The following is a 10,855-nucleotide window of genomic DNA, read 5'->3' on the forward strand; positions in this document are numbered from 1 at the left end:
TTTTCGCGCGACGCATATTGCATTCCCTTTGCAGGGACATGTCCGGCTGGGTGTAATTAATTGAATAAATTCTAACCCGAGCGCCTAATTGCATTCAAGCCGGCGAGCCCGTTCGCTCTGGGATGGTCGGGAATTGTTTTGGGATTTCATATTACCGGCATGTACATTGGCACGGCTTTCGGAAAGATGCTGGCATTCTTCTGGTGGGCGCCAACTTCCGTATAAAAGATAACCCGACACCGAGGTTTAGCATCAGTCATCTGCTAGCATTCCACAGCAAGGCAATCCATCGCAAGTCCGTGCAGCCTAGCAAAAAGCTATACAACAACCATCCGTGTGGAAGAAACACTCCTGCAAAGTATCGAACATACAATGGCTTCCTACAAGGTGCTCGGCAGTCTCATCGTCGTCCTGCTGGTCGTCCTCGCCTTGAGTGGACACGCCGAGGCTGGATACCGGAAACCACCCTTCAATGGCAGCATCTTCGGCAAGCGCAGCGGAAACTCGATCGGTAAGTAGTGGATCGCATCATTCATCTTCGCCGGAACACTGATCAAACTTCTATCGTTACAGATTACGAGGGCAACGCGAAGGTTCTATCGACCATGTGCGAAATAGCGGCCGAGGCATGCCAAAGCTGGTTCTCGCAGGAACAGAAATAAGACCAGACCGCAGCGTTCGCTCGCTTCTCGCCTTTCCCGCAGACAGACATAACTGGACGATTTGGTGTGCTTAAGAGATGTTTTACATTACGCTACAATATGGATCGCGATTCCGCTCGAGTGAGCCTGTTCGTGCCGCGCCCCATCGCAGTGGGCTGAGGGTTCTCATGTAAGCGTTCTATTCCGGAATAAAATGTTTTGTGTCAACAATCAGCAAATCATTCCAGAACGTGTTGAAACATATTTCCAAGTGGGTAGAAAGAAATCATACTAGTGCCCAACTCGCGGTTAAAGGATCAACACAAATGCGTTCGAATATAATATTTGTTTTATTCATATCACAATAAAATAATAACAATACCAAACGGACATGTGAGCAGGATAAATCTCCGTAGAACATAGATTCGAAAAACCACGCATCTCTATGGTAGCTCGAGAGGGGAAAAATGCAGACTCTATGTGTTACTTAGATTGGTGAATAATTAAGGCTTACAACAATGAGTGGCTGGGATTATCGCCGTTTGATTCAGTACGTTATCGGTCCAGTTACTAGCATTCGTTTGGGTAATTTATGCACCAATGCAAATTTATCTCCTTTCGCTTTGCAACACTGTGAGTGGAAGCGCCTTCGTCAGTTCTAATAATTGACTAAAAATCTCATGCAATAGCCCGATCCTTGTATCCTTGGTTCCGTAGCAATTCTGTTTTGATCTAGTGGCGGTGAAAAAAGCGCACCAATTTTGAATAGTAAAACAAAAGGAAATCAAATTTTGTATATAAAACAGACTCTCTATCTTAAATTCAAATGACTTTTCATGTGTAAAGCGTGAACAAAACGATCCGATGAATGGTGACGACGCGATGCAGGATTCACAGCTTTACGTAGTGGACGAGGAGCCACTAGGCACTTTTCCTTGCTTGCGAAGTTCGACAACGTGCTTGCGAAGGTAGGTCATGTAGTCTTGCATTAGAGTGGTGTAGGCCTGGAACGAGAGAATTGGAAACATATTGATTAACAATGTCTTAAAAGGTCCATTGATCAATGAGCCGTTTACTTACAGTGTCTAGCACGTAGCGTGGGATGTAACCTTTCAGATCCAAGCACAAAAGCCACTCGAAAATGCAGTGATCCTTATGATTCTCAAGCTCTCGCATCGCCCAGCATGACAGTTTATTTTCCCCACTAAAACAAACATGGCTTATCATGGATACGATTCAGGATAAAAGCTATCGCAATGGCTTACCGAATATATTTGGTAGTAGTCGAAGCACCGGGATAGTCTATACTGATTGCGGCACTCACGTACACGTTTCCGCCTTTCGCCATTCCGATGTCCTCGCGTACTGGTCGTTTCTTCTTCACGTCCCGCTCAGCCACAGGTATTAACGCTCGCTGCTCTTGGTCATCGGTGAGTGCGTCGGAAAACACGTCCTCCTGATCGGAAACGGCGCCGGCGGCGAAGTCCTGTGCGCCCAGGCTTTTGCTGAGCGTTTTGAATGCAGTCTTACCCCTCTGTTCTGTGCAGTTGCCATCGCTTTCCCCACCGTTCGAGCTTTTTAGCTTTAGCTCACCGTGGGACTGGCTCATCTGAGGAACCGATTTCGATGAAGGCATCTTATCGCCCACCGTTTCTCCTCGGTTGCTACCCTCCAGGTCACTCTCGTCGCTCTGCTCGACGGAACCGGTGCCTTCACGTTCTTCTGTCACTGGGGACAGATTTATCAACGGGTTTGGCAAGATGTCTACGCCCTCGATCACCCGACCGTCTCGGCACAGATGCCAGCAGCGAAGGTTTACAAAATCACGACACTTCACGACACCACCACCACCGCCTACCGTCGCCTGATAGGAAATATCCGTGTGGCTGTCGATTTTCTGCAATTTGGAGAAAGAAAGTACATTGAAACGCAAAAGTCACATGCCACCTTCTACCTGCAGCGTACCCGAATGATTTTCGATTCCAGCAGCGTCGGGTTCCACTTGGGCACCTCTTCGATTTTGTAAAACAATTCCTGCAGCAACTTACGTGCGGGGTAGTGGATCTTCGCAGTAAGCTTGTAGACCTTGCCTACCTTCTCATGCTGGCAGCTCTGGATCGTGTCACCTTTTTCGGTCACTTTTTCGATCTTCCAGCCGTCAGCTTCGAGCAAGGTGTACGCCTTTCGGACACATTCTGCACCCATCCTTTTGAACTCATCATCCTGCATCGTAAGGTAGAACGGAAAGAAAATAATAGGACACAGTCTTACTAAAAGCAGAACCAACTTTTTAACCCGGCAGCGGAGAATCAATTGTTACATCCGATCGAGCCAGCACCCTCGATCCGACTGATCATTACGCAGTCGGATGTAGATACACAATAAAGTTCGACCGTTTTATAGTCGTAGAAGGTACATTTGAATAATATATACATCCCATCTCTTGATATTCTTCTCGCGAGGAGAAGATCTGCATTTACGATGTGATCGGTGCTGACCTGACCGATTCAACCATTTTCAATGTCAACGAAGTTGCGCAAAGCTACTTTACAAATCAGAGAAAATCACAAAAACACCACACCCACCGCCAGTCGCTTTAAATTACGGAAAATTATCACACACAAATCTTTTATCTTGTACCAGGATCCAAATCCTGCTGGTACGGTCCCAATATGCAAAATGATTTAGTACAATACACCTATATATACCTTTACAAACAGATTTGGTATATACAATTCAATAAATACCAAATATATTTTATCGATGATATACAAAATATAAAACTAAAATTATAAGACGAGCGGCTGCTATAAGGATGCCACCAATTACCATAATGGAATTAGGTTATTAATGATTGTTCGCACGCCGTTATCCTATAATCAGAATGAATGTCTTTTTTAAGCGACCACTTTACCTGCTCATCTTCTTCATCATCATCTTCGCTGTTATGAATGGAATCGTATGGTGAGTAAAAGTTTCCTATACTTTCTGTGCGGCCAGCAATCGATGCACTTAGGAACGGCCCCAGCAGCGGTGTACGAGCGTCCATCGAGCTGGGATTTGTTATCGCTGCAAACATAAAAAAGGATTGCAAAAATGTGATAAACTCGCAAAGGGAATTCTACGAAAGCCAACTCATTCATTCGTACCGACGAAATAATTCCTCGCATAGCGTTCCTGCGGAATAACGCGACAGTCTAAAAACCATGCTTCGCCCCACGCGAGCACAAACGATACTACTATCAGGAGCACCTCGAACACCGGTTGCGGTGTAGCAGTCCACTAAACGGGTTGCATAAAAAAGGAGACAAATGAGCATTAAATACTCATCCCGTATAGGATCTAATCTCCGGATGGGTTACTTACGTTGTAAAGAAATACTTTGCTAATAAGAAATGCACAGGAACTAGTTGTAGATAGCTGAAAAAGAAATGTAAGAGAAGTGTGTTTCGTTATAGTACAATAACGCCCGGAGATTGAGATGTGCTTTAACCTTACCGCTATCACCAGCCAGTGGCTGATGCTCAGCAGCCCATAAAACAGTATCAGAAAAATAAACCTAATGAGGGCAGCTATAACGACATCAAATAGCGATGTGTAGACCGAGTAGTGAAGGACCTGAGTTTGCAGTGCATGTATCACGTTGTCGCCAGTAATCTGAAACGGAAGTGGAAGAACGCCAAAAGTTCAAAGGTCAGCATTGTCTTGCAGAAAGGATCGCTCTCGGGTTGAGGGGTAGCATACCACAACGCATATGATCCAAAGCAGAGAGATGAACACGACGTCGAATGTAACGAAAAGGCAGAAGAATCTTCGGACGACAGACATGCGGCCCTGCTCCATGTATCCAGCGATGAAGTCCTCGCTAAGCAGGTTCACCGTGTGCGACTGCGAGCGTGACACTATGCAATGAAAAGGCCACGGAATTAGAGATCCCCTTTTTAGTCATGGGTAATGCAGTGATCGCTCTACAAGGATTTACTCACTGCCCAACGGGTTCATAGGCGGACCGCTGCCATATCCCTGGGAACCATGCATCATAGAATGATGATGTACCACCGGCATTTGTGTTTGCTGTTGTTGTTGTTGCGAATACTGGGTGGAATAGAACGAATGTACGACGGTTCTGAGGTCATCTTCTTCACCCATTATATTTTGCGTGGCATTTGATAACGTTTCGCGACTGTTAATGTCACATTAGTTGGCTGGTAGAGACGAAAGGAGCATGAAATCATTATAAGCACGTTTGCTGCGTTGAATCGTAGAAACGGGTAAATGGTGCAGGAAACACAGATTGGAAATTAGTGATAAACAGCTATACGATGATAACGAAACGCAGAGATCAAACAAAAATCGACACAATCATACAGAAATGGTGAATGCATCACAGGATTTACAAAACGAGCCAAGCTTAACAATAGCAACATACGTGAATGAGTTTTTTTGTTGTTGGGTGAAACGTGATACTCGAACCCAACGTCGATTGCCGTTGAGTGATCATCTCTACGGACCTAAAATGTCATTGTTTGCAAGCTCTTTAACCAACACCTTATTTAGTTGCGCTAGTTTCCCATTTTGCTGCACTGATAACCGCACCCACCAGTAAGCCTATCTATCTATAACGTCTTTGTTGTTTGGCGCGAGGCGATAACAATAAGGAAGTGTATTTACAGTGGAACCAATAAAATGCCCCACACACAAGCCCACAAACATCAGAGCAGCACAAACGTGGCCAGACCAGGCTAGAAAATGGTTTACAGGAGGGAAACAGAAACAAAAGGCCGTCTCGACAACGTCAGGCCTATGATGACTCATGAAATGCATGCAGATGCAGGTGCATTATCATCGCTCGTCGGACATCCATTTACCATTGCCGTGGAGGGTTGGGTGCCAATTTAACGCCAAATCGTACGCTCTAATCGTGTCCGCTCATCCGGGGGCTCCGGGTCTCGTTGGTGAAAGCGATAAGATGGGAATAGCGTGACCTCAGCGAGAGTTGACGTCGATGACCGTGGATCGGGAGCCGCAGACGGCGTACCGCAAAAGCAAAGGAACCCGGTGACGATAAAGCAACCTGCCTAGAATTGTAGGTTGTTTTCACGGGTGGTGGCTCTTTCACGGATCACGGTGGAAGTTTGAGCGACATATGGCCGCGGAAGCCTAGACAAACAGCACACGCGAGGCGAAACTGAACAGGATGAATAGCAGCAGCACCAGGAAGGATAGAAGGCACTTGAACACTTGGGTACAGCCGAGTTTCATTTTTAGTGCAGTACGACTTCTGCGACGCATACGATATCCAAACAGGGAAATATTCAAAGAACTCGATAACGCATCCAAGGGAAAAGGTGTTAGGGTGGGTCAATTAGTACTGATTTGCTTGATTACGTTTGCAACACAACGTACACGACACTGTTGCTCTGCTTTGCGCGGTATCTTTCGTTCACCAGCACAGTGGGCCTTCATCCGGTTTTGCGCAACAGTTTAGATAGATTTGCGTCGGAAAAGGATATTTGCGTGTTGGCCCTCTTAAAAACGTAAAGAATAACAAATTGTTAACTTCGTCTGTCTCTGCGACACAATGAAAACATGATTTTGACAAACAAACCAGAAAACGGAGCGAATGTTTGACAGCGTATCCTGAGAGAGTGGTTGTGAATTTTCCTTCCTATCATGCAACACAAACACAGTCTCTCTGGATGTAAAATTTTCAAAACAAACGTTGTAATTCAATTATTTGGGTCGTAAATTTCCTAGATTCATCTCATTTGGTATCTAAACTGTCTTTTTACGAAATATAACAGTAAGTGTAACAAAGAAAAAACCATAGAATTTACCTAAAACAATCTACACAAGTGCATGCTCGACCTAGCACGTGTTTGATTCAAAAATTCAGGCTGGAAATTTGTACACAAAAAGCCAAACAATTTACTGCTTATTTCTAACGTTCAACGTTCAGCGAACATCAGAAAATATTTAAGAGCTTGGTAAAAAACAGAATAAGCGCCCCCATGTTAGTAATTTTGTGACAAATGGTAAAAAGAATCAACAGAAAATCGCTTGCATTGCTGTCAGTTGAGTGCTGTCAGTATAATGCTGTCAATGCATTCCAAGATGTATAGAAAAGCTGAGCAAGGCAACGTTACAATATGAATGTTAAAATATACTTAATTTATTTATTTCGATTTTACTTTACTATCCTATGAATTTGTGGCTAACATCCAATCGAATAACATCGGGAAAAGCTAATGGCTAACATCTGACTATCGATTAGGTTCTATAATTTCACCAAACACTTTGTTTCAGGTCTGCTATATTATTTTCAGACAGGGGTTAAATGGCTTTGGTTTGATATTCAGTGTAAAAACTTATATTACATATCACTCAAAAATAGTGAGAATAAATGAGAAGCAGTATGCCCACATCATACATAAGAATGTGCTGCAAATTGCATATCTCACAGGCGCTGATACCCTTGCTTGATCATGCACGAGATCATGTGCATCCTGCACTTCTTACTCATCAAGCTTAATTGATGTTATTCGCGTTCTTAAAACTAAGATTCGTTTTCCATGCCCTCGGTCATCTTGGTGGCGAAAATGGCGTGTAAATTTGAGAACTAAAATGCTCGCAATCTGCCCGAGGATATCGAACCGCGACTACACCCGCTCACGTTGCAATGGAAAGAATCGCGTCCAAAACCTCCGATGCGATTAAACGTAAAGGGTGCAATTAGTTCTGCCATTTAAAAGCATGCTACCGGTATTTGACACAAACCGGACCGAGGACGGTTCCGCATGCTATCAGTACGTTTGCAGGACACGACCATGTACTGAAGTAATCATCCAGCCGTCCGTCGAGGGGAATTTTGCCAGAAAATGTAAAGAACAACACCGTATCCCTCACATCGCGTCGTCGACCGGAGCTGCTTGGCCAAATTAAAGCATAAACCCTTCGAGGCAAATGATTTTGATACGATCTGCTTCTGGTTTCGGTTTGCCGCTCGGAACCGACGCCACTGCCAGTGCCAATGTTTGCCGATGCTAACTTCCGAACATCCCCTGACAAGATATCATCTCGCCCTTGTCAGGGCCCGGGCCTGGGTCCTGCGTCACCGACCTGGCCGTGAATGTGCAGATTAAAACAAAAGCAACGAGGGAGAACAGGAATAAAACAACGCACGGACAACACGCCCCGTAGTCACAGAAGTCATCGCGACAGCGCGTGCAAAAAACCAGGTCGCAAAAAATGAAACTAAAAATGTAAAACTTGGGAGCCGCACAGCAAAGACGAACGAGAGCAAAAAGCCCCAGATAACCTTCTCGCCTCAACACCCGTCGTCATTGGGGTGAATAAATGCAGCACAATGCTAGCGCTACCCAAAGAAACGGACGTCGAACGGTTGGGTTTGATTTGAAATGCTAATTTTAAGCTCCGTTTTGGCCTCTCCATTCGTCGCCCGGGAGGTGCACATGCAAGAACAAAGGCTTCCTCTCTTGGGGCCGGACACTGGTCGCGATAACACTCCTCCCCCTGGGGGCAGAAGATCGCGATCTACCTTCCTGGAGCGGGCAAGATCCCCCAAAACATGAGGCGTGCCCGGATGGGTTTTGGGGCCGATTTTTTTCTTAGTTTTTCGGTTGCATGTAGCTACCTTTTTCGATGTATGTCCCTTTTTTGTTGCTTTCGGTGTCTTTGGACTTTCGCCTTTCGCCATGTTGCGAGACCGGCGCCCTCGAGCTTGATAACCATCCCATCGGTTCGGGAAAGACGTCCGAATGGGGTATTTCTGGCTTTTGCGGTGTATTTCCCGTGATCCGCCCAAGGTCTTCGAGCGTTCGGTCGCCGTTCGGTGCTTCCTTCCAGTGGCATTGTGGCAGTTTTTTTGCCGGGTTTCATTCTCAGGAAGGACACACTGCCTCCGGCGATCGATGTTTGGGGCTGGGCTGACGGCGTCCGTCGGCGTTTTCGAGGCAATGGAATTTTGCGAATCGCATCGTACCGGCTCCAAACGGAAGGACATCGTCGTGGCAGCCCAGTTTGAAGTTTTACCGGACCGGTACCCATTGGAAGGATATTATTAATGAAGATTAATGACCGGCTAGTCATCATCGGCATGATCATTCGCTGGGTGGCTGATAATTTAATAATGCCACTAGATGAAGACGAAAACCACCGGGAACAGGATCGTTCCCCGGTACGATGATGCTCCAGTTTCAGCGATCTAACGGTATCGCCTTTAAAAAGTAAAGCTCATTTACATTGTAAAATGCCGCATGAAAGGAACATTTATTGCTTGATTTCGTTACACTTTCACAGGAAATCTGGAGGCCTTTAAAACGTGTTACTAACCTAAAATATTGGTTCAAGAGAGCGAAATGAAATAAGGGTGACTACCAGAAAGGCACTTCCATGATCAAGGGCATAATTTAGCACCATTTTTTGTTGTCTCAGAATGGACGGTATCAAATGTTACGCTTGTAAAGTTATAACAGGCTCGATTAAATGCTCTTGATTGCTCATCGAGACAGGGAACACGAACTATTTCCCTAGTTCGATCAAGTGCCTCCACAATCCTGAATGGTGCATAACGGTGCTGGCCGGAATTAAATTGGTGCAACCAAAATTGAAGAAAGACCCATGTACATGGTTGGGATTTGCTCGTTTTCATAATGAAAATTATTTTCCGCTTAAAAATGGAAATGAATCCGGCCAGCCAATCCGGGAATGGTGCCTGTCCGTTCGGCGCGCTCCCGTCTCTATCTCGCGCGTGAAATTAGCATATAATGATGCCTATTAAATGTAAACATATGTTTTGATTTCAGCCAATCGATTAGTGCTTATTCACGGTGCTCATTTTCCGAGCGAGTCCAGCTGACCAGCGCATCCCGGGCCGTGCCGTGGTGTTGAAATTGGGCAACCCAGCAACCAGGCTGGCACCAGACGTACTGCTTTCTGGTTATGATTATTCCCTTCCTGCGATGCAGAGGAGTTCCACGACGCGACTAGAGTGTGCTTGATTAGCTCCTGCTCGGTCTACGGCCTCTAGAACACGAGTACGAGAAGAAAACATTATGCCAAGAGAAGGGGCAAAATCGCAAACATAATCGTATTTTTAACGCTGTGTGTTTTTTTTTTCATCCCCCATGCAAACATAATCGTTCGAGGTCGACATGGTTTTGGTGGAGTTTGAAAATCGATTGTAAACCTCCTCCAAACCTCCTCCAATGCCCGCTTCATGATCGTTTAGTTCCGTTTTCACTTTCCAGCGCGCAGAAGCGCCCTTTTCTCTTTCTCCCAGTTCTGGGCCTTTACGCTGCTTCACCTCGGCGATGCTCTAATGGTGATGTGTTTGGGGCAGCATGGGAGCTACACACACTCATCCTCCCAGACCGGTCAGCCTCGGCTACACTGATCGTTTAATCACTCAGATTGCAGCGCGCATAATTGCGGATTGGTTTATCGTACTAAACACACCAATTTTGGGGGGCTAATTTCGCGGACCCAACGGCTGGAAGGGTGCGTTTTTCGGTGAGTTTTCGATTTTCCTTCACCAGTAGGGCACCGGCACTGACGCACAGGACCGGAATCGATGCTACGAGTTGCGCGGGTTTTTCAGAGGAAGCGAGAAATTATCGGTTGACGCACCCACCCAGGCCATGCTGGAAGAGAAAATGGCGGCGATCATCATCGCCCGAAGCGCGTCCTCGTTTCGGCTAACAAACAACCCCTCCAGCTTGCGAGTTCACTCCATTTTCCGGCCAAAGATCCGCGCTACGAGGTGACCGGGAGAAATGAGTCAATGGAAATTTCGGCAGGCCCTTACTGGCCCAAGCGCGTTTCCGACGGTGGCTTTCCGTTATCAAGAGATGAACCGTGGGAACCTTGGGGAGGATGGGCTGGCGCAGAAACCGAATCAAACGAGATGTTTTCCCAGTGAAATGGCTAAGTTCGAGACTCGGCACCCGGGAAGGAAATGATTACGATAAACGATTTGCAATTATTGGGTCTGCGTGTGTGTGTGTGTGTGCTTGGGGCCTGGAATATCTCGCACCGGATTTCAGGGCTTGGACTGCTGGTTCCATATGGTTCAGTGAACCACGTTGTAAACGGGCCTATTGATCACCAAACAACGATCGCTACTAGGTGGCTCGTGAACACGTGCTAGCACAGTAAAATGCAACTTATTTGAAGCAAAACGATTGCTTTTGCCG

The 10,855-nt window shown here is 46.0% G+C and overlaps 2 protein-coding genes across 2 annotated transcripts; one reads left to right on the forward strand and one right to left on the reverse strand.

Moving 5' to 3' along the window:
- Positions 1-265: 265 nt before the first annotated feature.
- On the forward strand, positions 266-877 carry LOC128722772 (neuropeptide SIFamide). Its single transcript, XM_053816452.1, has 2 exons — positions 266-511; positions 574-877. The coding sequence occupies exons 1-2, from the start codon at positions 373-375 to the stop codon at positions 660-662; spliced, it is 228 nt and encodes a 75-aa protein (XP_053672427.1). The 5' UTR covers positions 266-372; the 3' UTR covers positions 663-877.
- A 101-nt stretch (positions 878-978) lies between these two features.
- LOC128727565 (steroidogenic acute regulatory protein-like) lies at positions 979-4,790 on the reverse strand. The gene is made up of 10 exons (XM_053821491.1): positions 4,628-4,790; positions 4,386-4,543; positions 4,140-4,298; positions 4,008-4,061; positions 3,791-3,923; positions 3,556-3,710; positions 2,607-2,864; positions 1,907-2,538; positions 1,722-1,845; positions 979-1,645 (listed from the first exon to the last, which is right to left on the reverse strand). Exons 1-10 carry the CDS (start codon positions 4,788-4,790, stop codon positions 1,541-1,543), a joined length of 1,941 nt encoding a protein of 646 aa, XP_053677466.1. The 3' UTR covers positions 979-1,540.
- Between the last annotated feature and the right edge of the window lie 6,065 nt (positions 4,791-10,855).

The sequence above is a fragment of the Anopheles nili genome, chromosome 3 (assembly GCF_943737925.1).
Source record: "Anopheles nili chromosome 3, idAnoNiliSN_F5_01, whole genome shotgun sequence".
Classification (NCBI taxonomy): Eukaryota; Metazoa; Arthropoda; class Insecta; order Diptera; family Culicidae; genus Anopheles; species Anopheles nili.